This window comes from Cucurbita pepo, chromosome 4 (genome assembly GCF_057944985.1).
Source record: "Cucurbita pepo subsp. pepo isolate OVF chromosome 4, ASM5794498v1, whole genome shotgun sequence".
NCBI lineage: Eukaryota > Viridiplantae > Streptophyta > Magnoliopsida > Cucurbitales > Cucurbitaceae > Cucurbita > Cucurbita pepo.
In genome coordinates, this window is record NC_141801.1 from 13,166,536 (window position 1) to 13,194,284 (window position 27,749).

At 36.6% G+C, this 27,749-nt stretch overlaps 5 protein-coding genes across 7 annotated transcripts; 2 read left to right on the forward strand and 3 right to left on the reverse strand.

The window, feature by feature from the left end:
• Positions 1-123: 123 nt before the first annotated feature.
• LOC111794062 (ABC transporter A family member 7) lies at positions 124-6,910 on the reverse strand. Its single transcript, XM_023676181.2, has 18 exons — positions 6,708-6,910; positions 6,037-6,418; positions 5,857-5,936; positions 5,602-5,746; positions 4,003-4,122; positions 3,783-3,907; positions 3,536-3,694; positions 3,280-3,442; positions 3,073-3,198; positions 2,883-2,966; positions 2,434-2,795; positions 2,029-2,229; positions 1,813-1,922; positions 1,641-1,725; positions 1,073-1,201; positions 884-989; positions 712-800; positions 124-612 (listed from the first exon to the last, which is right to left on the reverse strand). The coding sequence occupies exons 1-18, from the start codon at positions 6,783-6,785 to the stop codon at positions 313-315; spliced, it is 2,844 nt and encodes a 947-aa protein (XP_023531949.1). The 5' UTR covers positions 6,786-6,910; the 3' UTR covers positions 124-312.
• A 2,327-nt stretch (positions 6,911-9,237) lies between these two features.
• Positions 9,238-11,644, forward strand: LOC111793302 (uncharacterized). Its single transcript, XM_023675132.2, has 6 exons — positions 9,238-9,397; positions 9,493-9,607; positions 10,206-10,554; positions 10,664-11,081; positions 11,165-11,220; positions 11,315-11,644. The coding sequence occupies exons 1-6, from the start codon at positions 9,355-9,357 to the stop codon at positions 11,357-11,359; spliced, it is 1,026 nt and encodes a 341-aa protein (XP_023530900.1). The 5' UTR covers positions 9,238-9,354; the 3' UTR covers positions 11,360-11,644.
• Positions 11,645-12,533: 889 nt separating this feature from the next.
• On the reverse strand, positions 12,534-16,515 carry LOC111793301 (WRKY transcription factor 72A-like). The gene is made up of 6 exons (XM_023675131.2): positions 16,441-16,515; positions 16,167-16,322; positions 15,664-15,744; positions 14,381-14,815; positions 14,191-14,304; positions 12,534-13,476 (listed from the first exon to the last, which is right to left on the reverse strand). Exons 2-6 carry the CDS (start codon positions 16,245-16,247, stop codon positions 12,688-12,690), a joined length of 1,500 nt encoding a protein of 499 aa, XP_023530899.1. The 5' UTR covers positions 16,248-16,322; positions 16,441-16,515; the 3' UTR covers positions 12,534-12,687.
• A 3,352-nt stretch (positions 16,516-19,867) lies between these two features.
• LOC111793300 (isochorismate synthase 2, chloroplastic) lies at positions 19,868-24,214 on the forward strand. 3 transcript variants are annotated; one of them, XR_015420834.1, is made up of 14 exons: positions 19,868-20,327; positions 20,747-20,973; positions 21,055-21,172; positions 21,234-21,350; positions 21,452-21,598; positions 21,670-21,771; positions 21,811-21,882; positions 22,078-22,196; positions 22,310-22,367; positions 23,032-23,142; positions 23,231-23,315; positions 23,484-23,581; positions 23,701-23,806; positions 23,897-23,931. XR_015420834.1 is itself a non-coding variant. In XM_087123549.1 (14 exons), the coding sequence occupies exons 1-14, from the start codon at positions 19,986-19,988 to the stop codon at positions 23,942-23,944; spliced, it is 1,737 nt and encodes a 578-aa protein (XP_086979675.1). In that variant the 5' UTR covers positions 19,868-19,985; the 3' UTR covers positions 23,945-24,214. The 3 variants fall into 3 exon arrangements, 2 of the variants coding, with proteins under 2 accessions (XP_086979675.1, XP_023530897.2); XM_087123549.1 differs by having other exon boundaries at positions 23,714-23,806; positions 23,897-24,214; XM_023675129.2 differs by having other exon boundaries at positions 21,670-21,744; positions 21,814-21,882; positions 23,714-23,806; positions 23,897-24,214.
• On the reverse strand, positions 24,143-25,930 carry HIR1 (SPFH/Band 7/PHB domain-containing membrane-associated protein family). Its single transcript, XM_023675133.2, has 5 exons — positions 25,508-25,930; positions 25,141-25,261; positions 24,938-25,029; positions 24,772-24,868; positions 24,143-24,671 (listed from the first exon to the last, which is right to left on the reverse strand). The coding sequence occupies exons 1-5, from the start codon at positions 25,694-25,696 to the stop codon at positions 24,310-24,312; spliced, it is 861 nt and encodes a 286-aa protein (XP_023530901.2). The 5' UTR covers positions 25,697-25,930; the 3' UTR covers positions 24,143-24,309.
• Between the last annotated feature and the right edge of the window lie 1,819 nt (positions 25,931-27,749).

Here is a 27,749-nt window from a genome sequence, read left to right on the forward strand (position 1 = left end):
GTACAAGTAATGGTCGAACGAGTCATCCTTGTATAGTAATAACAAAACTTCTATATTCTAGTCACAATCAATTGGTGATGATCTTCTTCATTCAAGTTTCTCCAATGACGGACTTTAGATCTAGTTCATTTATCTCCCGACAAATCGACTTGACTCTATGGAAGTATTGAGCAATCATCTTGTCGCGTTATGAGATTGAACTATACGTATAAATTTGAAGAAATAATAATGTGTTGTGAACTATACATGTAAAGACATTCAAACATATAGAGAAAAAGACAAACATGACAGTGGAATGAAGAGAAAGAAGCATCATGAAAGAACATCGAACGATTGTGCTCCTCGTGCAACCTTAATAAAGACATCCTCTAATGTTGTGTCAGCCAGACTCCAAGCAAAGACTGTGAACCTACTCTTTGCATTTTCCACAGCTTGAAACACGTCAGCAATTCGGACCTCGTGTTTGGGCAGTTCATATTTCTGAGTTCCAGAGATGTGGTAGATCTTACTAGCACTGGGAGACAGATGCTTCACCATATTCTCGACATCAACGTCTTGATTTGCAGATACAGTCATTGTGAATATATAAGATCCTCCATATCTACCTTTGAGCTGGAAAAGACAATTCAAGTACGTATCAAGAGTCATGTCAGTAAAGCTAATCAGATTGGTTTGAGGATTTTGGAGCTTTGGGGACATAATTCTAAGTACCTCTTTAGGATTTCCTATGCACTGCAAGCTTCCATCTACGAAGATTCCCAATCGGTCGCAGAGGACTTCTGCTTCCTCCATGGAATGTGCTGATAAATAGAGGAAAAATGAGGTTGGTTGATAACATTTTGTGATGATAAATTGAGTTCATTGAGAAGGAGAAGAGAGGTACTGGTAAGAATTATAGCTCGATCTCGCTTTGCGCGCTTCACCACATTCCATAAACTGTTTCTTGAAGCTGGATCAAGCCCAGTGCTCGGTTCGTCCATGTAAACGACCTTGATAGAGTTGCAATGAATTTGGTATTAGGACTAACAATGAACTAAGAAGATTATCAGAAGATCAGATGAAAGGAGCTTACTTTGGGGTCTCCCATTAGTGAAATAGCAACACTGAGCCTCCTCTTCATTCCCCCACTGTACTTCCCAGCTTGTTTATCAGCAACTCCTCCGTGATACAGATTGACACCCTTTAAAGACTCTTCCACTGCCTGTGGCAGTAAGATTGAACAATCATCAATGAGCTATTGAGATTCTCTTTGAACTTAGTTGAGGTGAGATCTCACCTCGGTTGGGGAAGAGAACAAAGTATTCTTTATATAAGAGTGTGGAAACATCACCCTAACAGACGCGTTTTAAAAATTTGAGGTGAACCCCGAAAGAGAAAGTCTAAAGAGGACAATATTTACTCGCTGTGGGCTTGGGCCGTTACAAATAGTATCAGAGTCAAACACTGGGCGATGTGCCAGTAGAACACTGGGCCCCGAAGGGGGAGGATTAGGGGTCTCACATCGATCAGTTGGGGAGGAGAATGAAGCATTTTTTTGTAACTGTGTGGAAATCTCTTCCTAGAAGAGTAGGACAATATATGCTAGCGGTGGGCTTGAGCCATTACTGTTGATCATTTCAAGATAGGGTATAGTTCCTTACTTCAGTTAGCGCAGAGCCTCGTAGATTCTTCAGTCTGCCATAGAAGAGTAGGTGCTCTCTTCCTGTGAGTTGTTCCCATAGCAGGCTACATAATTGAATAAAAGAAACATGAAGAACTTTAGAGGTAACCTTGAGACAAAAATATGCAGACCGCACGAGATATTGAGCTTACTCATGCTGTGGACATACACCCATGTTAGTATATATCATATCCATATCGTTCCATATATCCAGACCTTGGACAAACGCCGTGCCAGCACTCGGCTTTGTGAGGCCAATCATCTATATTAATCCAAGCTAATGAGTACGCAAAATGTATAATGGGAAGAACATATATGACATGATAATTCTAAGATAAATGTGGCTTCACTTGAAGTTTTCATCTTACCATACTGATAAATGAGGTTTTCCCTGCACCATTTGGACCGAGCATGCCGAAACACTCCCCTCGAGGAACAGCAAGAGATAAACCTTTTACAGCAAACTTCTCAGGATTTCCATCTCTTCCTGGATAGACCTTTTTGAGGTTGTCACACACAATGGCATGACTCGTATCTGGTTCCAGTAATAACTGTTCAACCTTCTCCCTCTACGAAATAAAACAGATGTGCTGTTAATGCTACCGACCAACAATTGCAGGCTGCAACAACTAGATCAACATGCAAGTCTTTGACTCGTATCTGGTTGGAGAGGGTAACGATACATTCTTTATAAGGGTGTAGAAACCTATCTCTAGTAAACATGTTTTAAAAACCTTCTGAGAAAGTCTAAAGAGAACCATATCTGTGTTTACCTCTTGAACGACATCAGGTTGTTCCATATCAACGAAGGCTTTAGAACCTTGTTTTCGCAAACTTGGCAACCGAAACGATGCAGCGGCCTTTTTCCGAAACCTTCTCAAGAAAAATAGAGGAGCTTTACCACCACCAGAGGATGAAATTTGATCTAGATAATATGCAACCAACAATACCAACAACCACTCTACAACCATGATAATCATCACATCTTGCATCCCGTTAAGTTCGTCACTCAACTTCCCCCAACGCATTCCATCAGTCCCCATAAAGTTTCCAATGAAGGAATACTGTGCAAACTCGTATAATCCACGATACAGAGAAAAGCCAGGGTATAACTCCAATACTATAATCCAGGCATCTACATACACAAAATGAGTTCATGTTAAGTTCTTAGATAACCATCACAAATAAGACTAAACATTTGTGTGAAACGTTTTCAGCTTACATGGAAATGAAGGGTCTTCAAGAAAAAAATGAAAAAGGAAGCCGCCTAAGAGCCCCGATCCAAATACGAGTATGTAAGCTATGACTACATGATGTTTAATGCAGAAATGACAATAGAGGTGAGTAAAGTGTGGTTGTAAATAGTAAGGGACAAGTGGGTATTAGGCATTAGAGAATGAAGGTGTGTAAACCTGAAGCAGTCTTTACATTTGTGAACCATGCTGCAGTTAAGAAAGCCAAAGAAATTTGCACGTTTATATAGAGGAAATAAAACACAACTTGGATGCTGTAGTCGTTCAATGTGAAAAATTTTAGCCCTGCAAGAATATCAAAGGATTAAGCAAACAGCAAATTAGCAGTAAAACTATAAAAGAGTAGAGAAGCGCCAAAGATGTTACCTATAACTGAGCCAAATACCACAAAACATAGCATGTAAATGGCAGATATTGTAAAGAAATATGCATAAGAGATCAACCAATAAGGCCCGTCGCCAAGGCCATGCATTTTCATCATGATTCTCAGCTTCTGTTGCTTCTCGTAAACCAATGATGTCAATACAACCTACATCAACAGCAACATCAAGAAACATAACTTAAGCAATTCTCTTAAGGACATGCATCTCAAACCTGAGCTTGGATAAGGAAATAATCTTACAGGGAAAAGCTGCAGAACGACCCAAGTAAAGAAAAGAGTGCCAAGCAAAGAGGATAGATCGAGCCTGAGCTTGGATCCTGCCTTTGGCATTTCTTTGACAAACTCGAAAGGAATTTCTGTTCCTGGTCCGACCAAATTTTTAAGGTAGGCATTGGTTGCCTGCAAAACCATCACTAGAATTAGTGTTGTTTATCATACATTCTCCTCTGGAGAAATAGAAATGGAGGAGAATTATAAACAAGCCTACTAGATTCACTGAGCGTGGAACACGCAGTAATGTCGGAGGAAAATATCCAGATTCGTTTCTGATACTTGAATTATACCAAACGCTAACATTAAAGCTATTTGCATTTGAGTTTAAGAAATCAAAACCTGTGAAAAGAGTGAAACAATGAGTTCTAACATGACAGCCAAAGAAAAAAGGAAGTTACTATGTCAATGCTGCAATAGGTATCAAGTAAATCAACCTGCAAGGATTTCATTAACTTTCCCCTCTGAATTTCCCTTATGAAATCCCTTATACATCTCATCGTTGACCTCAGAAGCACTGTTGCGCCACAAATGTAAGCCTTGAACACATATAACCTCTACATTCAAGCAAGAAAAAAGACAAAGAACATTGAATACATAGGACTGTATCAATAACACTCCTTTTTTCTTATCTTATTATAACTGATCGTGTGGATTGATAAGTGTGTCTGATCATGAGTATTACGCACTAGCTTTGAACTCAGCCTTCTCTAATTTTTGTTTTTGCATGACAATCTTGTTGAGGATGGCTAGGAGGGAGTCTCAGATTGGCGGAATGATCATGGGTTTATAAGTAAAGAATACATCTCTATTGGTATGAGACCTTTTGGGTAACCAAAATCAAAGTCACGAGAACTTGTGCTCAAAGTGGACAATATCATACCATTGTGGAGAGTCATAGTTCCTTACATGGTATCAGAGTCAGGCCCTTAACTTAGCTATGCCAATAGAATTCTCAAATGTTGAACAAAGAAGTTGTGAGCCTCGAAGGTGTAGTCAAAAGTGACTCAAGTGTCAAATAAAGGGTGTGCTTTGTTCAAGGGCTCCAAAGAAGGAGTCGAGCGTTGATTAAAGGGAGATTGTTCGAGGGCTCCATAGGCCTCAGAGGAGACTCTATGATGTATTTTGTTCGAGGGGAGGATTGTTGGGAGGGAGTCCCACAATGGCTAATTAAGGGAATGATCATGGGTTTATAAGTAAGGAATAGAATATCATACCATTGTGAAGAGTCGTGGTTCCTAATATGACTCTAAGGTTGTAACAGCCCAAGCGAACCGCTAGTAGATATTGTTCTCTTTAGGCTTTCCCCCTAAAAGTTTTTAAAACGTATCTGCTAAGGGGAGGTTTTCACGCCCTTATAAAGAATGCTTCGTTCCCCTTTCCCACTGATGTGGGATCTCACAATCTACCCCCCTTTGGGGCCCAGCGTCCTCGCTAGCACTTGTTCCTCTCTCCAATCAATGTGGGACCCCCAATCCATCCACCTTTGGAGCCCAACGTCTTCGCTGGCACACCGCCTGGTGTCCAACCCCTCTAGGGTTTAGTCTCCTCGTTCACACATGTATTTCCTTATCAGAGAGGGGCCCCAATGTCTAGCTTTGATACCATTTGTAATAGCTCAAGCCCATCGCTAGTAGAAATTATCCTCTTTAGCTTTCCCTTCCGGGCTTCCCCTATTTTTAAAACGCGTCTACTAGAGAGAGGTTTCCACACCCTTAAAAAGAATGCTTCGTTCCCCTCTCCAACCGACGTGGGATCTCACAATGATGTACTTTGTTCGAGGGGAGGATTGCTGAGGATTATTGAGAGGAGTAGTCTCACATTGGCTAATTAAGAGTAAGATCATGGGTTTATAATTAAGTAACACTATCTCCATTGGTATAAGGCCTTTTGGGGAAACCAAAAGTAAAACCACGAGAACTATTGCTCAAAGTGGACAATACCATACTATTATGGAAGTTCGTTCGTGATTTCTAACCAATCTAACCAACCCATGAGAGGAAAATTGAGAAATATATCTAAAATAATGAGCTTACCTTTAGGCTTTTCAACAGACATAACAGGAACAGAAACAGTAAGAGAAGAGTTTCCTGTGCACTGAAGTTGCACATTATACAAAGGAAGGTTTGAAGCAAAAGCTGGCTCCAGAAAGTTGTTGTCCTTAATCATCGTGCTTGAGCCCTGGGCATTTAAAAAAGCTACAAGGTTGAGCAGTTCAAGATAGAAGTACTGAATACACAGACCAAGATCAAAATGATACCATGGGAAGAGAGAAAGATTTAACTACTCACCACCACATTAAAAGCTAAACTATCTGAAACATTGTTGGAATTGAGATTGAATGAATTTGTGAACATGCTTCCAACCAGAACTAGCCAAACAAAGAGACAGATTATAAATATCCATGAAGAACTAGAAAGACATCAATGAATTCAACTGCATATGCAAAGACAGATTATTCATTCGCATACTTTCTCCAAGAGATTGATTAGTTCCAGTGAAAAGTACAGTTGCCGGACACGTCCCCGTTCGCCTGCACAACTCGTCCCGTAAGTCCATAAATGGATTAAAACTGGCTCTAACAGCGCGAAACTCGGGAGCTGGCATTTGCAACAAAGGAGGCCATTCGGGTGGGCTTTCAATTGGGCAACTGGCAGCTTGTTCCAAAGTTGAATATTGAATTCCACAGACTTCTTCACAGGTACCATCTGCATTAGTATCAATACATGTACAACCACATCTGTATTTGGGCTTGTCCAATTCATTGTTGATCAATGATTGAAGGAGTACAAGTAACAAACACAGGAGAAATGGGAACAAAATGAGGCGAACGTTCGTCATCATATTGCGTTTCTGAGGAGGGAAACAACCACAAGTCAGCACACAACATAAGAGCTGCTTTGCTGAATCCCATCTTTTAAAAAATGAACTACACTGGTTAGAAAGAAGCAAGCATGAATAGGCAATGCCAAAGAAATCAACAAACCAATTCAAACTGTATGAACATAATGAAGAAAAGAAGAACGGTTTCAGAGATTAAAGAACATCAAAACGAAAACCCACATCATAGAACCCTAGTTCTATGGATTTCATATAGAAATCGAAACCATAAATGAGAAATGATCCGTCATATTAGAAAGACCTGATAAGTCAAGTTCTTCCTGAGCAGAGCATTAGCTTGAGTCCAGAAACTGGCGGGACCAACAGAATGATCCGCCATTTTTACCCCAAGAAAAGAAAAGAACCTCAGCAACCAGAATCCTCAAGCCCCTTCTTTGTCTTTCCAACAACGACCCAAAGTTCCAACTTCCCAAACGAACAAAACTGTTAGTCCCCTGTCTTCTAGCTCCTCTGTTTCGCTACTTCTCTTTGGACAGCGGAAATGCCTTTAGTTGGGGTCGAAGCTATATCCTGAAATTACGATATTACCCCTACTCTTTACATAATTTTCAAAAATGGTTTTATTCCGGCAAGCTAGCGACCGAAAGGACCGAAACGAAATTACGAAAATGTCCCTGACGCATTTTTTTAAAAAAAAAAACATTAATCCTCGCTCTTTTCGAGCATAAATTTATATGTCATAGTTGATGAATAATTAAATTAAGAACTAAAAAATATTAAAATATATATAGAATACTGAAATTTTGGGATATTTTGATTACTATAAAATAATTAGTTTATTAATACTAATTAGTTGAATATGAATATTTAATTGTAATTGAGAAATATTTTATTAAGATGCGTGCATTACAGATTTTAGTGCACATTAAGCTTGTTTTTTTTTTTAATCTTGAAATAATCGATCACATTTTCATATTTTATTTATAGTATAAGCTATTAATTAATTCATAAGTCATGAATTAAAGCGAAGTCAATAGTGTATTTTTTCAGAATTGTGTATATAATAAATCTGGAGTGACATTAATTAGATGGTAATTTGGGAAAATTTAAATTTTATTTACTTTATATTATAGTATAAACAATTATTTTGGAATAATTAAAAAATAAATGTTTAATTATTTAAAATTAAAAAAAAAAAAAACAATAAAATAAAACTGGTTGGGAGGCAGTAGTATTAGGAGCTAGGACCGATTCCGACAGGAACAAAACTCGTGCAATTATAAAATAAAATAAAATAATATTTTGTTTAAAACAAAATTAAAGAGCTTAGCGTCTAAGACTTATTAAATCAATAATCACAACGTTTACTTAAAATGAAAGCGATATTAGCAATATAAATGGTGTAGATAATCAAATAAAATAACCCTACTTTATTATTTATTTTATTTTTATTTTTATTTCTATTTTTTTTAGATACTCAAACACTTCCTAAAAAGAAAGAGAAAAAAAGATGCTATTTATTTATGTTTTAATAAAATTTTTTAAAAATATATTATGCATTGATAAAACCGAGTCATGAAGTAAAGGAGAAGAGAAGAATTTGGGTTGAAGTACTAAATTCAACTTCTGGACTCTCGAGGGACGCGTATTATTTCGCACAATCATGCTTAGGTTTACAAAGTGACTGTGCGACACTTACTCTTTCTTTCGAGAGGAAATTGGCTTGAATTTAGGTCATAGGTGGCACAACAACCCTATCTTGCAATCAACATCCCCGTTTTTTTAGAGAAATTGATATTCATCTTTGTATATGAGATGTTTATAGAGATATGAAGTTATCCCTATAGAGTTTGACGAGCAATCCTAAGAATAATCTAATGTCTATCTTGGAGCATTAAATTTAACTCGTAATAAACTGATATTCATCTTTGTATATGAGATTATTGAACCAATCTAGCCACACCGTTGAGGTATACTCATCATTAAGCTTTTATGGAACATCATTTTTCAGTTGTTGCTACCGATGAGATGAGTATATGAAAGCTGCCTCATTTTTCTGTGTTGGCATTCAAAACCTTAGCATTACAAATACCGGTTGGATTAAGATTTGTGGAAATTTGAGGGATAGAGACAGCAGAGACCTGTCCTAGAACTAAAAGTTCAAATTTTAGGGACAGAATAGAGACCTATCATAATCATAAATTAGCGTAATTGACGTATAATATCAATAGTTTAACTAAAATATGCATGAGAATTAGAATAAACAAAATCTAAAAATAAAAGGAACGAAATAATATACTTTTTTTAAAAAAAAGGGGTAGAAAATGACAATTGTCGCTGGAAGAGACAGAGCTGGGCCATGATGGTGGGCCGCCATCAGAGGGGTCGTCGGCCCAGGAGGTCAGTCCAGCCCAGAGAAGGCCCATTAGACAGAACTGCAAAAGCACGGTTCCTTTCAATCTCAACGGCTTACAAATTTAAATTTGAAATTCGAATTTGTGAGCGTTATTTTTTATTTTTTATTTTTTTATCCTTTTTTCTTTAAGCATCCGCAAGTCGCTGTGGGGCAGGCGTCCGTTTTTTTCTCTTTATTCCGAAGCTGCGGTTAGAAATTTTAATCCCTCTCTTAATCCTCCACGTGTCATCATTAGCATTTTATAACCAGCGTTTAATTCATACAAAATCATATATTTACACGTCACTCTGTACACGTGTCGCTCGGACAACGCGAGTTCATTGTTAAAACATAAAACATTTGTGTTTAAGATATGGATGACAGTTTCTATATTTTCCCGCCTAATCCCTTTTTTTTTAATATTTATTTTATTTTCTCATTTGGGTATAAAATCCCTAATGGAGAGCTGCACTCATTAGAATCTTTGTCGTCTACAATCGGAGCGGGGGAGAGAGCGGAGAATTCTATTTTTGAATTCCAGAGAAGCTGAGCCATGGAAGAACCCATCAAGGAGCAGCAATCCACTCCACTTCCAGGTTTAATTTGCTGAATTCTCATTTGTAAATTTATTCCTGCTGTTTTAATTCTCTTTCTTAGCTGATTTTTTCCGCTTTTGGTTTGGATGAGTTAGGGAATTCAGCGAGACCCAAGCTTCAGCGCTATGCTTTGCGATCGGGGACTAAATCGAAGGAGGAGATGCCTCCTGTGCCTGAATTCTCGAATCCGCCTTCTTCTGCCTCTAAAAGGTGGTTTACTCTGTTTATTTCTAACCCTACTTTACTTGTTTCGCGCGATTGATGTTTGTTACTTTTTTCGCGCGATTGATGTTTGTGCGTTTAGTTGCTCCTTTAATATCTCTATGATGATGTTTCTGTGTTAATTGATTTCATATGATGGGAGGTTTTGTTGATCAATAGATTTTACCTTAATTTGGCTTGATCGTGTTTGATACTCTCAAATAACTGTCACAAATCTTTACAACCGGTAAACTGTGATGTTGATCAATGGAAAATCCACGATTTCTCCTCATAGTTCCGTAGTTTTGATGATAGTGCTATTTGCTTTGGCATTTTATATGTCGTTGCTGTCGCCTGTTGACTAATTGGGGAATGCTTAAGATTAAATCGATTCTTAGCAGTTGCCTTTCGTATTGGGTAATGGTGTCTACCTATGTTCTTCTCTCGTTCGGAAATTGAATATTCTGAATCTTCATTCCATTTATCATAACTGTCTACACCTTTAGCTAAACTTTGTGCAGCATCTAACTGTGCCGTTTGACATTATTCATCAATTCTTGTCTGTTTAAAGCACTAAAGATTGATTGATTGTTTGTTGGAGTTACAGGGGTAGAACTATATCCAGTGTGAGTAAAAGTGTCGGAGTTCTTGACCTATCTGCCAAGGACAAGTCGGCTAAACCACCAAGAAGGCTGTCAATTCCGACTAAAAATGTAAGCCCAACTCGAAAATTAGTTGGCAACATTACACCAATATCCGAGGTCCGGAGGACTGCCAGAAACCAGGGGAAAAGTGACACTCCTGTTTCTGACGTTTCACGGTCGTCAAGCAGGAAAACATTCAACATTCTGTGTTCTACATCATATTGGCTATCACAGATCAAGCTCTCTGAAGCTGCTTCTAAGCATTCGGTGTCACTTGGGTTTTTCAAACTTGCATTAGAGGCAGGGTGCAAGGTACTAATAATGTTTTCTGAAACTCTTCTTTGGTCTGTTTGAGTCTGACCCAGCTTGCAATTATGGAAGTTTTGTTTCTTTATGTTAACTCTATATTTATAAAAAACAGCCTTTTCACCGAATGCGTGATGAACTCAAGGCCTACATGGATCGGTGCAATCTTAATGCAAGTGAACAAGCAGTGAAAGATTTGCTTGAAAGCTACAATGCAGCAGAAGAGACAGAGCAAGTGCAGGTTTCTGAAACCTTTTCTCAGGGGCCTGAAGTGGGAACAAGGTCTTCAGATGATGAAGTTCATAGCTCTTCCTCCACAGTGGAGCCTAGAAATCTCAAACCAAAATCCTTAAGCACTGATGTTACTAAAACTCCCAGGAATCGGGGCCTCTGGAACAAAAATGCTGCTCCAAATTCAACTTCAGAGACAGTGAAAAAACCTGTGAAGAAACCCCAAAAGCCAAACAAGCAAGAACCCATTCAAGGAAAGGAAAAAGCCAAGAAACAGGGGAAAAAACAGCTCAGCGAGAAAGGTAAGAGTACAATACAATGATTCTATACAGTTCCAATCATTTACTACAACATTGCATACTGAAATTTTTATATTTGTTAACAGTTCCAGCCAGCACGAGTCCTGAAGAAGATTCAGTGCAATCAAACAAAGAAAATTTGGTATAGCGATTCTTTTTCCTTTAACCTTAAGCTCCTCAATCCAATTCGTTTCCTATATCGCTTCAAATCATGATATGAACTGTCGTCCTTGCAGGAGGCTCCCCAAATTGAAGTGACATCGACAGAAGAAGTGATATAAAGATAAGGGATTCTGTTTGGTTTTTGTAATTTGTGTGGTTTTGAAGTGGGGTGATGAAGTGAAAGTGTCAGCCTTTGTCATTTGGTGCGTGCTTTCTTCTTGTTATAAACATAATAGTTTATAAGAGCCATGTTCACTGTTACTAAATACATATATATACATGAGGCATTACTATCATCAATTGTATTGAAATCTATGGTAGTTAATTCATTGTTGCTAAAACGTTTCAGCTTGGATTTTGTAAATCACTCTACTCTGCTAATGATATATATATATATATATATATATATATATATATATATATATATATATATATATATATATATATATATATATATATATATATATATATATATTTATCCTCAGGATTTTACGATCTTATAAAGAATGTTTTGTTATTCTCTCAAACTGACGTGAGATCTCATAATCCAACTCCTTAGAGCTTGGGTCTTTATTGACACTATTACTCTCTCACATTGAAAGTATATCATGGAAATTTAAATAAGTTAGTCCAATCAAATTATGGCATATAATTTGAGTTAATTTAGGTCAAAATCATTAAAAATATATCACGAAAATTTAAATAATTCAAAGCTATTAAAACATATCGATTAAATTCAAATACAAAAAGTTGATTCTAGATTCAATCAACTCTAGGTCCATCAAATTCATAAAGTAGGTCACCGGTCATTTATAGAGTAATAAAAATTTAGAGCATTCAATAGGAAATTCAAAAAAGCTTCAAATTCAACAACAAAATCTACGGAAACAAGAAAATTTAGAAGATCCACGACTCAAAATTCAAAAGATTTAATGACCGGAAGACTTCAAGAAATTAATAGTCTCTTTCGTCTCGAAATAACTCCAAGAAATTCAAGTTCAACTACAAAATCTATGAAATCAATAAAATTTCAATCTCTTTCATTTGAGAATAAGTTTGCAACCCTTCATATTAAAGTCTACGTCTCAAAAAAAAAAAAAAACATTAAAAGATTGTACTCTAGAGATCGTAACACAAACTCCAAGATCAATAAATCGATTCATTTTCACGCCATCAAATTATTTCGATAATCTCATGTGAACAAATATATCTTAGAATTTGATATCGTACTAGGGAGGACTAATATCGTAAAAGAAAATATAATCTATAAGATTAGAAATAAAAAAGATAACAAACTAAAATTAATGATGAATTCTCATAACAAAAATTGTCTATATATGAACATTTCTTGACAAAACCAATGGCTAAAAGTGTTGTTTTCCTCAAAAGAAGATGAGTTATTTACAACTCTCAGAAAGTGTTCAAAATATTCATCGTCCACACATTTTCACTTGGTATCATCGTCTCTACTGTCACCAGGAGATGAAGGACTCTTAGATGTGGAGTATGTCAACGATGGAGCTGCCTGAAACCCCATACTTCCTTGTCCCTGTGCTGCTTGGACATAGCTACTCATTGCCTGAACTGCCTCGCCCCCGTTTCCGCCGCCGATGATCGAGCTGAGGGCAGCCGCCAATGCTGATTGGAAACTCGGGTCGGACGTAATTGCCTTGGTTGCTGCTGCTATCGTGTCCGGTAGAGGCAGGGGCGGAGGAGTAGAAGGTTTGGCAAATTGTTGAAGGCAAGCTTGGTAGATGTTACTATGGGGAGGGAATTGCTTAGCAAGATCTGATGACATTCCTAATACATTTTTGTTGATATTAGTATTCCAAGACCCAAAATCAAGGCTGGTGAAGGGATATTTTGGGGGATAAGTTGAAGGGATTTTGTGGAAAGAAGAAGAAGAAGAAGAAGAAGAAGCTGAGGGAGGATTTGAAGTGAGGTCTAAGGTGATTGTGGGATGGTTTAGAGAAGAAGATAGCATTGAAGAGTTTGACAAGTAGAATTGCTTTGAATTTGTGTACATGTTCATTCCATGGAGATTTGCAGACGCTGTCCCGATCGCCGAAGGGTTTAGTCCTGGCCGAGAGGTCGAGGTGGAAGCACCCGAGAGGAGCATTGAGGCGGCGGCCGACGTGGTCGAAGCCATGGCCATGGCTGACACAGGTAGAGGATGGTTGTGAGTTCCTTCATAGGTGGTGATTAGTATTGAAATATCATCAACACTCCTTTGCACCTACACATGTTCATAAATATATGCATCCAAATCGTGTTTACTTTCAAGATTAAAAGAAACTGTGAGATCTCACCCCGATTAGGGAGGAGAACGAAATACTCTTTATAAGGGTGTGGGAATCTCTCTCTAGCAAAGGCGTTTTAAAAATCTCGAGGAAAAGTTCGAAAGGGAAACCCAAAGAAAATAATAACCAGCTATCAATGGACTTGAGCTCTTATAAATGGTATAAGAGTCAGACACCAGACTATGTGTCAACGAGGAGGCTGAGCCTCAAATAGGGTGGACACGAGGTGGTGTACCAGCAAGGAGGCTCCAAAGAAGGTAGATTGTGAGATCTCGCATCGGTTAGGAATGAGAACTAAATACATTTATAAGGGTGTGGTAACCTTTCTCTAACAGGTAAAGCCTGAAAGGGAAACCCAAAGAAGACAATATCTGCTAGGAGTGAACTTGGACCGTTACAAATGATATCAAATACAGATATCGAACGATGAGCCAGCGCAAAAGGGGTGGACACGAGGCAATGTGCTAACAAAGACACTGGGCCTAAAGGGGGTGGATTGTGAGATTTCATGTCTGTTGGGAAGGAGAACTAAATACCTTTGTAGGGTATAGAAACCTCTCTCTAACAAATCCGTTTTAAAAACAACCTAAAGAGTATAACATCTGTTAGCGGAGGGCTTGGACTATTAGAGAAGCATTTATTAAAAGTACCTGCTTCCTAACCGGGCAAGAGGGTGCACCGGTGCAGCGATAGTAAGCTCGAGGGCAAGGATTTCCTTTAGCAATCTTCTGCCCATATTTTCTCCAATGACACCCATCGTTCAGCTGCGCAACATTATTGCTTTCAAACCCTTTTCATAAATCAATACACATTTGCTACAATTCCATTATAATCACTAACCGTTGGCGTATCACACCGAGCCCGCACACAAACCCTGGTCTTCTTCGGAGGATTCTGCTGAGAAACTTCATCTTCTCCGGCCGGCGGCGCAGCCAACCCCTTCAACACTTTACCCGGCGGCCAAGTCTGTCCGGCATCTTCCTCCTTGCCTTGTTCACTGTCGGCCGGACTTTGAATGTTTTGAAGATCTGGCTTTGTTTCAGGGCAAGTGTTCTTGTTTTGGTCGGTTGAGGATCTTCCCAATGTGAGTGAAACCATGTCCTCAACTTCTTCAGCTGCCTCGTTGTTTATGGTACTCATATCATGGAATTGCCTTTTCAGGCTCTCGTAATCCCTCATCATTTCATCTAAACACCTTTTTAGCCGCTGGTTTTCTTCCTTCACTTCCCTCATTTCACCTTTCGCCATTTTTAGTCTTTGTTCATGCTCATGATCCTGTCCATTCATGGAGAAAATAACCCATTTTCTTCATTAATTCATCTTCAACTTCTAAAATACCACAAACCCATTAAAGATTTACCCATTCAAACCCCAACAAATCACCCCATTATCAAATCTTCCCCCAAAATGACTAGCATAATCTCCACAATGATATCATATTGTCCACTTTAAACATAAGTTTCAGTGACTTTGCTTTTAGTTTTTACTCTTCTCGTACTGATGAAAATGAAAATAGTGTTCTTTAGCTATAAACACATGATATTTTTAACAATCTCTGTTGTACTGATACAACCTTCAAAGCTCTGATACTACTTGTTGTGAGCTCAAATGCTCAAAACTATGATACCATTTGTTGTACCAATAGCGGAAGTAAAATCGAATGTACTCCCAACACCAAGGAACGGAATTTAAACAAAGAGACAAAGATTTACGTATTTCATAGAGAAGAAATTTTCCTACATTCACGTGTAGCAACCAATCACTAATAAATAATCAAAGTGTTTACGAGTGAATACTTCACTCTTACACTACAAATTCTCTCACCAAAAGTTTATCCCAAATGTCACTAAAAAATACAATGTGACACACAAAGTCAATCAAATTTTGATATCCTCAACTTTCTAGACAAACCCGTTATATAGGGATAATTCAGGTAGAATATTAATAAAAAAAAAAAATGATTATATACGAAGATTAAATAACCAAATTAATATTTTTTTTACGACAATTTACAACATTCTCTACATTGTATTACCTCGTATAATACAATGTCAATGTCGATGTCGATGTCAAGTTCGTTACGAGGTACAAAAGGTTAGAAATTGAATTGGGTATGATTTTACCTCTTCCTTCCAAGTTGAAGAGGCAGATGCGAGTGAAAGAGGCTCCATGGAAGGCTTCTCCAAGTCAGCCATTAAGGGAACCTATATTGAATCGTCAACCCAATTAATTACATTATTCAATACTCAAAAAACAACAAACTTCAAATCATAACAATACAACACAAACCCATCAATGATCAATCAACACACTAAAATTTTCTCCACGGCGTTTCATTTTTAGTTAATTCAATCAACCATATAATTATTAAATACCTTGATTGATGATAGATTGTTCATACATCTTCATTAAATTAACACAAAACCCATCTCAAATTCATAATTAAACTACGTGTTTATTGATCTTTACGAAGAACATATGACATTATTTTACAAAAAAAAAGAACAAAAACAAAAACAAGAAAGATTCCTTCCACAAACTCAAATAATTCAACAAAAGACAAAACAAAATTTGCCTCAAAGTCAAGGCTTGAATGAACAAGAAAATTTCAAGAACAAAACATCACCTTATGTTTGGGAGCATGTTCTTCATCTTCTCCAGCTGATTGAACTGCATCAGCTGTGGTTGCCAAAGGTTGAGCCTCCATGAAACCCTCTTCTTTTGTTCTTCAATTACTTGCAGTGTTTGACCTCTCTCCCTCTTCCCTTTGTTCCCAAGAAAACTACAAAAAAACAAAAAAAAAAAACATAATAATTTTTTAAAAAAAGACTTGAGATTCAACTCATCCTCAAATCCAACACAAATCGAAGCACACCCCTTTCATAAACTCTGCAACTTACATTATAAAACTCAATTGGGTTATGGCGCAATGGCCGGAGGGAGGGCTGAGTGTAAGACTTCGCTGCTAATTATAGGGTTTTTGAAATATATATATATATATATATATATTATATTATATAAGTTTGATTAATGAATGCATGTCACATGGGGATTGGTTCAAAGGTCAAAGTTGTAGGCAATGCCGTGTGCTACCATGGGTAATCTTAGTTGTTTTCTTTCTCATCTCATCTCATCCATTGTCTTGTCCTTATGTTATGTTGCATTCCTTTTGTCTTAGGTCAAAGCATTTGAGTCTTATCATATGCCCTTCTTTCTCATTATTTCAGTCTATCCCTTTGACCTTTTTTTTTTAACGTCATATCCAATACCATTCTTACCTATATTAATGTCACTGGTCCGATATTCAAATCTCTATTCTTATTAGAAGTTTATACGGGTTGGGTTGAGAAGATCTTTTGGATCAACCTAACGTTTCGAGTTTGTTGAATTTGTAACCCGAGCAACCCGAATAAAGTTTTCAACTCAACCCTTGTTACATTCATATCTAAAATCTCATAAAACTCAAATATCAAACATTCACGAGTCACCATGCATCACTACCATCAGTTACAAAAGTAAAATATTCTTAAAGTTCATTTTAGTTTCAAGAGTAGAGTAGGATTCAATTGAGTTTGTAATCCTATTTTTGGGTCAACCTAACTAAAAAATGTCAACTAGCAAATTTTTTTTCAAAAATTCAACCCAACACAATTTTTATCTATTAGGTTAAGTAATCTGTGTTGGTCGAGTTCTCGAGTCATATGAACACTCATCATTTCTACTTAGTTTAATATAAACATGATTAAATAAAGGGTCTTTAAACCCATTAAAGGTGTTTTATTTAGATGAAAAAATAATGTATGGTGAAGTTTCTATAAAAAAAAAAATTATAAGTTAAGAAAAATAAATAAATAAATAATATATAAGTTAATGGTTGAAGTTGAATATTCGCGCAGATGGATATTAAAAATGTAAAAATCCTTACAATGACCCGACCCGACCCGGTCAAGCAGGGCAAACATAATTTTGCCGTATATTGTGCTGACCAACCTCGGGATCGAAGCCGTTGACTAGCAATTATTGTGGATGAATAAAATATGTATTAAAATGTTCTTTCATAATTACTATAAATGAATTTCTTTTTACTTTCAACCAAGTATTAATTGAGACATATCAATAGTAAGTGATAAATAAATTTTGTAATTAAATAAAATACGAAATAAAGAGACGTAATTAGTTAATATGAATCGATATAATATGTGATTTTTTAATAAATTATATAATGGTTAATTAACGATATGGGTTACATAGTTGCGTATTTGACTTGAGAAATACGGGTTCTTAAGCATCGGGACGCTATATTTGACCAAACCCATATATGAATTACTTATGGGGAGGGTTTGGTATGTTATAATTAATGAAGAAACTCACAAATAAAATAATTTGTGTGATTTATAATTATTTTAAATGGGATGAAGGGCAATGGATTTGAGAAGTGGACTTTGATGGTGTTGAAGATGTTTTTCAACGTTTTGTGTGTAATGAAGAAGCCAACTTGTTGAATAAGAAAAAGACGGCAGCTTTTGACCCTTTATTAATTAATTTATTTATTTATTTTGTCCCGTTACACAACTTTCATGTTAGAAACACGCCATTGATTCTATGACATTATCCACTAATCACCTCGTTTGGTACGTTTTAATTATTGTCTAATTTTTTTAAAAAAAAAATATTCCGTAAGTAATCCACTTAGATAAGACTATGCAATCACGCAACATTTCTAAATAGATCAATTTCATGTACGTCAAACTCTCGAGGTGGGTATCACTAGTGCATATCTATTCATATTCGTATGCATATTACTTTACGTATTTATAGGTTTTGGACATGCAATCGAACTTTGCATAAATTTTATGTAACGTGGTCTTACGAAATTCACAACATTTTTATCATGCTAAAAAAATGAAATTGATCATGAACGTCGATGATATTTTCAATCCGAAAATGTATCATATAAAATATGTTTGACATCTAAAATGTGTTTGACACCATTTTCCAAATTTAGCACTAAAACATCTTAATAATAAAGTTCCTTGCCACATTAGTAATCAAAAAGTTAGTTTGACTCAACTAAAGTTGGTCTTAAACTTAATTCAAAGTTTATAATTGGTACAAAGGATAATCAAGAGGCTTATTAACTCATTCTTGCTCAACAACGTCCTATCTCAAATAAGATCAAACAGTAAACGAACATCTCAAGTCCACCGTTAGTATATATTATCTACTTTGATCTGTTACGTATCGCTGTTAGTCTTACGATTTTAAAACGTGTTTACTAGAGAGATGTTTCCACACGCTTATAAGGAATGCTTCGTTCTCCTCTCCAACCGAGGTTTCTACATCCCACATTGATTAGAGAAGAAAACGAAGCATTCCTTACAGGGGTGTGGAAACCTTTCTTTAGTAGATACATTTTAAAATTGTAAAGTTGACGACGATATGTAATGAGTCAAAGCAGACAATATTTGATTCGTAATCAAAACTTGTAGATGAATCGTGATCGCATAACCCAAAATTATATTTGAGGTTGTTATAAAGACTCAACAAGTCAACCAAAATATTTCAAACCTATGTCTACATATTTCTCTGCCCCTATCCCCAATTTTTATAGACCAAAAAAATGTGTAAAAATATCCATATTTCATGAACAATTCTCTCTATATTTAAATTATGTTGTCATTTTTATTTGTATATTTCATCAAAAGTCACATAAATTGGTTGAATTTGAGAAGAGAAAAAAGGGTTATTTTTGCATTAAAAAATTTTCCAATGCCAATTAGTCAAAATTGATTATGTAATGAGTTGAGTTGACTAATCATATTGTTTTCTTATCTCAATTTTGACTAACTTTTTTTTTTTTTTTTTAAGAATTAAATTTATCATTCATTTAATTATTACTAATTTCTTGAAATTGAATTGTTTGGGTCATTTAGAAGGTGGGCTTTTGACACCTCAAAATCTGGGCTTATTAGCCTGAAGCCCAGCCCACATTCTTTTTACTTTTTAATCCAAAATATTGCACATCCATTACATTTCTTTATCCTTAATTATAATTTATAATTTATAATATTTATTAATAATTATTAAATAAAAATAATACAACGTAACTATTAACTGAATATTATTGAAATAAAATTATTTTCTTTAAACCTTTTAATCAAACTCATATACAAATTTGGGTTAGAAATATGAATAGATGGAAGTAAGAGGCTGGTTTCAAATAATTGAAGTTATCGGACCAACCCAACCCAAACTATAAAGATTGAGTTGGGTTGGATCGGGTTGGGTTCATTTTTAAGAACTGGAACTGAACCATTTAAGGTTGGATAAAAAAAATTAGTCCAATCAACACAAGCTGAACCATGGTAGTTGAAGTGATGGGCATTTGAGAATGGCGAGTGGCGAGCGATAAGATTTGGTTCAGAGAAATAAACAAATAAAGAAAATGGTAAGAATGAGTATTCCCAGTAAGGCTATTTCTTCCACTTCTCAAACTTCACCCACCGGACCCTGTGTTGGGTTCGCCCAGCATCTGAGTCCGGGCCGCCGTATACCAACACTCGTAATTTCCCCAGGGCGGTGGCGGAGGAGATGGGGTCGGGTGGTTTGTCAGTCACCAGCGATGGATGGGTGCAGAGCAGACCACGGAGGCGCCGTCGAGACGATGGAGACTCGAACTTTCCCGGCGGTTCCGACGGTGGGCTTGGCGACGGAAAATCTGAGGGGGTTGGTGGCAAAGTTGAAATCTGAGAAACCGGCGTTTAGTTCAGGAATTATTCGGCTCCAAGTAAGCCTCCTTCCAACTCTCCCGGACCTCTTTCAAATGCCTCGCATTACGCATTTCTTATCTCTTCCATGTACGTGGTATGAGAACCGCCACGTGCGGTAATTTATTTATTTATTTATTTATTTTTAATTTTTTTTTTAAGGGTGGCCGTAACATTTAATCATACACCCATTTCTTATCTCGGATTATACTAAACCGGGATAAGACCTTTTCCTCCAAAATAAATAAATAAATAAATACCCATTTTCTTAATAATATGATTTTTTTTTTTTAATAATAATTATCAACTAAACCTAATAATTAGTAAAAAGAAAAGAAAAGAAAATCTAACAAAAAATAAATAAAGTAATAAAATTGAGTTGAAATTCTGTTGACTTTGTGCACATTCTGAGACTGAAGGAGGGTTGACTATTTTGCAGCTTCCAATCCACCGGCACATTAAGGCGATTGATTGGCTTTGTTCTCAGCCTCTGCTTCTTCCTCGTATCTTCTTCTCCGGCAGGAGCAGAGCCATTGATTCTGATTCTCTCCCCTCTGTCAGCTCCAATGCCCACCACCGCGTCGCCAGCGTCGCAGGTGTGGGCTCTGCAGTCGTATTCTGCCGCCATCATCAGTTTTCGAACTCTGATTGGGCGTCTATAAAGAGGTAAACTCATTTTGCCTCTGTTTATATTCACTCCGCTATCTGTTCGATGAAATGCCTAGGCTAATATTCTGTAAATTATAGGTTCCTGTCAAAGAAATGCCCCCTGATTCGTGCTTATGGAGGTATTCGCTTTGATTCACGTCCGAACATATCGCCTGAGTGGGAGCCTTTTGGCTCGTTTTACTTCATGGTCCCTCAGGTATAGACTTCTTTTTCCAATCTCGTTTATCGCAATTGGATAATGGACGCCAAAATCACAGGTTGAGTTTGATGAGTTCGAGGATGACTCCATTCTTGCCGCGACTGTAGCTTGGGATCATGCTTGTTCTTGGACTTGGGAAAATGCTGTTGAATCCCTTCAATCCACAATCGAACAGGTCGACTATTTGATACAATTTGATTCTCTTTGTTCATTGCATTGAAAGGAAGAATATTCTCCCGTAGATAATCACTCCCTAGTAAATTTCTTATCATTCAGGTTTCTTCTGATAATGTAAACGTACAACGAGATCTTCCTCAGATATCCATACTTAGCCACAATCATGTTCCCACCAAAACATTCTGGGATAGTGCAATTAACAGGGCGCTGCAAGTGATCGACCAATGCGACTCAGATCTTACCAAGGCACTCACAAATTTATTTATGTTTCCATTCATAAGTAAAATCGGCTGTCTAATCTTATGCGTTATATTTAGGTCGTACTTGCACGCAGTACCCGAATAGTGACAAGCGTAGATGTTGATCCTGTTACATGGGTTGCATGTTTACAGGTAGCTATTGCATGGGTTGCATGTTTATGCAGTAATTTTGTTTCCTGAGTCTAGTTTTGATCGTATCAGAAAGAGGGGAAAAACTCTTATCAGTTTTGTGTCCAGCCATCCAATGCTCCTGCCTTCATAGGAAATACGGTATGTAACAAAATTTCATACACTTCATTATATCAGTCAACCATTTCATTTTGTTGCCTAATTTCAAAATGGGGAATATCTGTGATCCGGCTGAAGATGGTACTCATTAAAGATGTTTTCAATTAGTTTCCTACTCGTTTGGGTTTTGTAATATTTATTTTCTTACTAACTTTGGCTTTGATATGTTCGTAATAGCCTGAGCGGCTATTCCATAGAGAAGGACTTAGTATTATATGTGAGGCCTTAGCTGCAACCCGTGCTAGAGGCAAATCGGCTATTGAAGACCTTAGAATAGAACAAGATTTATTATCCAAGTTGGTTTCATCTCTATATTCTTATTTTGTCTACTCAATGATGCTGTAACCCTGTTGCCTCAACCAATGAGCTGCGGGCGGGAGTTTTCACTAACTCTACTTTCTATGTGCAGCCCAAAGGATGACCTTGAGTTTTCGATTGTGAGGGAAGCCATCAAAAGGAAGTTAGAGGCAAGTTTGAGCTTCAGTCTTGCTCTTTTGTTATCTTGCTTTCTGTCGATGAAATGAAACTTTCCCTTAAACAGTCCCCCTTAATCGAGGCTCGACTCCTTTAGAGCCCTCGAACAAAGCACACCCTTCATTCGACACTTGAGTCACTTTTGACTACACCTTCGAGGCTCACAATTTTTTTGTTTGACACTTGAGGATTCTGTAGACATGACTAAGTTAAGGACATGATTCTGGTACCATGTTAGAAACCACATACCTCCACAATGGTATGATATTGTCTATTTTGAGCATAAGCTCTCGTGACTTTGCTTTTGGTTTCCCCAAAATGCCTCATACCAATGGAGATGATATTCCTTACTTATAAACTCATGATCTTCTCCTTAATTAGCTAATGTGGGCTCCTCTCCCAATAATCTTCAACAATGGTTGTCCCTGATAACGACCTGTCCCACTAAGTTTGGTCTGTGGCTGCTATGAGCTATGAAAAATGATATTTGCAGTGCTTCCAAACCGTGAATTTGTTCTATTTTTGTCATCGTTTTTCAAGCACCAAACAACATTTACATTGGTTTCTCAATAAGCTGCTGAAATCTATAGGCAATTACGAAGAGGACAACATTCTGAGAATATTGCAGATTCTTAGCCAGCTTAATCCTGTTTGTAGGCTGTATGTGATGCTGTAGTCGTTGAACCACATAAATCAGTTAGAAAACTTCCCAGAATTCAACATCTGTATGCCCAACTAGCAGGCAGATTGAGAACCAATGATGATGAGGTAAGAATCTCCAAATATTTATGTCCCTGTAAACTAAACTTCCCTCACGTGAATATACCGCTCTAACTCTACTTTGTTGCTTGAAAAGTTTGAAATTTTATCAACGCTTCATCCAACTCCCGCGGTTTGTGGATTTCCAACAGAGGAGGCTCGAGATTTAATTGCAGAAACTGGTAAGGTTCATGAGTGCGTGATCCTTTCTATTAGCTCCCCAAGCCAATCCAAGTTATGGATGGTTTCCTTCAAAATGCTGATTATGGGTCTTGTAATTCTATCGTCTGCCAAATCTAAGTCGTCTTCATCCTTCTGTATACATTTAAGAACTTGGGATATTTATGCAGAGTTATTTGATAGAGGGATGTACGCCGGGCCTGTTGGTTGGTTTGGAGGAGAAGAGAGTGAGTTTGCTGTGGGCATCAGATCAGCATTAGTGGAGACAGTAAGATGGCGTCTACCATATGAGCTACAAACTTAAATACTTCCATTGAATCCTTACTCGAATTTAAAATTTCTAGAGCTCAGACATCATTTCCATTACAATTCTCTGAGTTCTTACAGTCTTAGATTATAGGGTCTTGGTGCCTTGGTCTATGCGGGAACAGGGATAGTAAAAGGAAGCAATCCGTCTTTGGAGTGGGATGAATTGGAGCTCAAGATATCTCAGGTACTCTGGAACTTGCATCTTTTGTCTCCAAAATGCTCTACTTAGTAGCTCAATTTTCATACCTTATACCTTTGATTTGCATATTTGCAGGTTACCAGATCGCTTAAACTGGAATTGGCTTGGAGCACCCACGTTTGATCGGTGAAGCTGTCGTCCGGGAAAGTAAGGGGCCTAAGCTTTTCGATCAGGTTCCTTCCGGTTGTGGTTTGAGTCAGCAAATGGTTAGTTCGTTCTTCGTTTTGCTTTGCCTGTTTAGATCACTGTGCCACATTCATAACGTATATAGATAGGTGGCTGCTTCATTTCAGCATGGTCGAATGTTTTAGAATCAATTACTTGTAGAGAAATATATTTGTACATTTATTGGAGAAACCACTAGTATTTAAAGTATTAAGAACAATTTCCAAAGCTCAAATGTGAATTACCAAACATAGATGTCACTTGAAAACAGAAAACCACAACACACACTAAATACCATCAACTTTGTGAAATAGAGTTTTGGACTAGTGAGAAGAAGAAGCACCCTGAAGAAGTCCATCGCGAATCTGTGATGCGACGTCTCGAACAGCTCCAGGTCCATGAGGTATAAACACAGAAGTGGACTTGGAAGAAGCTCCAATTTCTTTCATGGTGTCAAAATATTGGGTCACAAGCACCATATCCATAACATCCTTTGCCGTCGTCCCTGGAACATTAACAGAGAATCCCAACACACTGTCTCTTAAACCATCCACAATTGCTTGACGCTGTCGAGCAATACCCAAACCAGACAAATACTTAGCTTCAGCTTCACCCTCAGCTCGCTTAATCTGCAAAATTTTCTCTGCTTCTGCCTTCTCATTTGCTGCCACCCTTAATCTAGCAGCTGAATGGATATTAGTAGTTAAATAATGAGACCTGAACTAAGCTTAAGGCAAAAGGGAAAAAGATGTCAAGTTTTTTAGTATCAGGGATTGGATTAGTACCAGCATTAATTTCATTCATTGCTCTCTTCACATGCTCGTCTGGTTCTATATCGACAATGAGCGTTTGGACAATCTCAAAGCCATAAGCCGACATAGCCTGAGAGCAATTATTCAGAAGTTACAAAACACTTAGAATTTGCTTCATTGAACGACCAAAAAAGATTACCTTTTCAAGTTCATCTTCAACTGCTTTGGCAATATCATTTTTCTGCTCAAAAGTATCATCCAAGTTGAGCTTTGGAACACTTGCTCTAATTACTACAAATATCCAAGAAGTTTCTAAAGTTTAAAACGAGCAAGCCTACACAAATATGACGAAAGAAGAACGAATTTAACTTATAGGTTTAACAGGAAAGGAATGGAGTATACCATCAAAAACATAAGCCTGGATCTGAGATCTTGTATTGCTTAGTTTGTAGAATGCATCACTTGCTTTATCGGCCAGTGCTCGATATTGAATCGACGCAACCACGTTGACAAACACATTATCCTAAAGAACAAAACCCCCCTTAAATTTTAGCAACAAGGAACTCCCAAGTCCTAAGATTGATAAATAAATTCCAAGGACAGTATAGCAGAGCAGTTTCTTATGACCATTTCTCTTTAAAGTACAACCAAGAAATCAGAACACCATGGTATAGTCATTTCTCTTTTAGAGGTAACTCAACCAATTATCTTTAGAAATAGCTGTGTAGAACAGTAAATATGATGGTGAATGATGAGACAGAAATGGTACCTTTGTCTTGGTCTCACATCGGACATCCAATTGTTGCAACCTGAGAGACAGACTGCCGGCGACCTGAGCTCCAAGAAACCAAGGCAAACAATGGCATCCTGGCTCAAGAACTTCCTCATATTTCCCAAATCTCTCCCTGATAGCCACAGTGGATTGATCCACTTGAACACAACAAAAAAGATTACCCATATCGAATCAGAAATTTGGATTCACAACGAAAAATCTGTAATGAAATTGGAATCACGGGATGCTTTTATTAAAGTATTTTGCGTCTGAATCAGCACGCAGAATTGTATGAAAGGGCGAGCGGTCTTGACCTTACGAACAAGATATGAAATTTACCGAAGTAAACGAGGGCCAAGTTCTTCCCTCCCTTAGTTTCTCCTATGAAAATGAGTTTCTTGTTCAGCTGTCGGACCCAACTTGGCCGGATTTTTATTTATTATTATATTTTTTATTCTCAGAATTTTTCGTAACATTAATTTTATATATATAAAAAAAAAAAATGTTTATTTCCTTTTTGCAAGTTTTGTTTAATGGGTTGACCAATCAAATGTTTGATCTTGGAAAATTTATCCAATTATTTTCCATAATTTCTTATTTTTCCTTATTTATTTATTTTTATAATTTCAAGGAGATACTTTTTGTAAGGGAGATTTTCGGATCGCTATGTTTCGACTCCAAAAATTCGTATGATTTGAGGTGGATTATAAATTTATTTTTGGTTTAAAAATTTTATAAATTAAATTGATTCACTGAATTTTTTATTATGAGATATTTTGAGATATTTTATATTTTTCTTTTGTTCACATGGAGGATGATTTTTTTTTTTTTTTCCATATAAGATTATGATTTGGACATGGTGGATGATGACTAGGCAATTAAGCTTATCCACATCCTCTCTCAATTTAAGCAATTCAAGAATACACCAAAATATCTCTTTGTTTTCTCCTCTTCAATAAAATTATATTTTAAAACACCCTTTGATTCTATCTTCTCTTTCCTTAAAAACAAAATTTAGTTTTTATTTATTTATTTATTTATTTATGTCTAAGACATATTCTATTCAACCATTTTTTAAAATTAAAAAAAAAAAAAAAAAAAAAAAAAAGACTTTTTTCTAATTTTAACATGGAATTTTCTTTAATATGAATCGGTCTAACTAGGATGTACCAGGGTTGAGTTGGGTTAAAGAAATTTTTAGATCAACCTAAAAGTTGGTGTTTGGTTGGATTGGGAACTCAACCCAACCCGAAATATTTCACAACCTAACCTTTACTTTTGGGATTGGGTTGTTAAAAAAAAAAAATTAATTCTTATTTTATCCACAATTTGTAAATATTGATATTGAGTACCATCTTAAATAAAATATATTAAAAATTTACAAACAAATTCAAATCAATTTATAATAATTCAAACAAACACATACTTCAACAACAAGTGAGAACTGTAACATCCTAACATAGTACAACATTGACACATAACAAAAGACAACTAAACAGCGACACTTCTTCAGCAATTGATTACTCTAAAAGTATTTAAAAGTAACGTAAATATAATGATTGATGTTGAAATTCAAAAACAATAAAAAATAATTAGTTTAAAGAAAGAAAAAAAATTATTATAAAAATATTTTATTTATTGGCAGACCAAGTTGCGACATTAAAGATTTTGGTTTGTTCAGGTCAATCCAAAATTCAAATCGAATCTATTCGGTTTCAGAAAATTAACTCAACCCAATTCCTATAATTCGAGTTAGGTTTGTTCGAGTTGTCTGGTTCAATATACCTTTCTACTTTTATTAACAATTTTGAAATTCGAAAAAAGACTAATTGGAAAAAGTCTTTCATGAAATTAATACGTGAAAGTTACATTGGATGTTCATCCCGATTCCCACGAACGGCAAGAAAATTCAATTATCATTTTCTTAGGAACGACAAGGACAGAAAATTCGATCATTCCTAGGAATGAATGTCCATGTAATTCCTAGGAATCTGCTAAACATATTTATGGTTCCATATTCTCAAAACTAGTTCCTAAGTCTTCTCTATATGCCACATAACACAATAACTTTGGAGGGTTGTGCATTTTGAGCTCCCAAACTTGGATAAAATACTTATAGCTAATTTTACGTAGGTTTCAACCTTACGTTTACGGAACAAATATAACGTTGATTTGTCTACACCTGTTTCGTGTCTAGGTATCTAGTTGTATAGTTGATAGACCTGCAAAGAAGGTTTGT

Coding starts and splice junctions, on each gene's coding strand:
- LOC111794062 (XM_023676181.2), bottom strand. CDS start 6,785: ATGGCGGATCATTCTGTTGGTCCCGCCAGTTTCTGGACTCAAGCTAAT. Junction 3,443..3,535: donor TCGTTCTGCAGCTTTTCCCT/GTAAGATTATTT, acceptor CTGTTGATGTAG/GTTGTATTGACATCATTGGT. Junction 2,796..2,882: donor TGAAGACCCTTCATTTCCAT/GTAAGCTGAAAA, acceptor TTGTGTATGTAG/ATGCCTGGATTATAGTATTG.
- LOC111793302 (XM_023675132.2), top strand. CDS start 9,355: ATGGAAGAACCCATCAAGGAGCAGCAATCCACTCCACTTCCAG. Junction 9,608..10,205: donor CCTTCTTCTGCCTCTAAAAG/GTGGTTTACTCT, acceptor TTGGAGTTACAG/GGGTAGAACTATATCCAGTG. Junction 10,555..10,663: donor CATTAGAGGCAGGGTGCAAG/GTACTAATAATG, acceptor TATAAAAAACAG/CCTTTTCACCGAATGCGTGA.
- LOC111793301 (XM_023675131.2), bottom strand. CDS start 16,247: ATGGAGGCTCAACCTTTGGCAACCACAGCTGATGCAGTTCAATCAGCT. Junction 14,816..15,663: donor CTTCAACTTGGAAGGAAGAG/GTAAAATCATAC, acceptor ATGAATGGACAG/GATCATGAGCATGAACAAAG. Junction 14,305..14,380: donor CTCGGTGTGATACGCCAACG/GTTAGTGATTAT, acceptor AATGTTGCGCAG/CTGAACGATGGGTGTCATTG.
- LOC111793300 (XM_087123549.1), top strand. CDS start 19,986: ATGGTAAGAATGAGTATTCCCAGTAAGGCTATTTCTTCCACTTCTCAA. Junction 21,772..21,810: donor TTGCATGGGTTGCATGTTTA/TGCAGTAATTTT, acceptor TTTTGATCGTAT/CAGAAAGAGGGGAAAAACTC. Junction 21,883..22,077: donor CTGCCTTCATAGGAAATACG/GTATGTAACAAA, acceptor TGTTCGTAATAG/CCTGAGCGGCTATTCCATAG.
- HIR1 (XM_023675133.2), bottom strand. CDS start 25,696: ATGGGTAATCTTTTTTGTTGTGTTCAAGTGGATCAATCCACTGTGGCT. Junction 25,262..25,507: donor GATGTGAGACCAAGACAAAG/GTACCATTTCTG, acceptor TTTGTTCTTTAG/GATAATGTGTTTGTCAACGT. Junction 24,672..24,771: donor AATGAATGAAATTAATGCTG/GTACTAATCCAA, acceptor ATATCCATTCAG/CTGCTAGATTAAGGGTGGCA.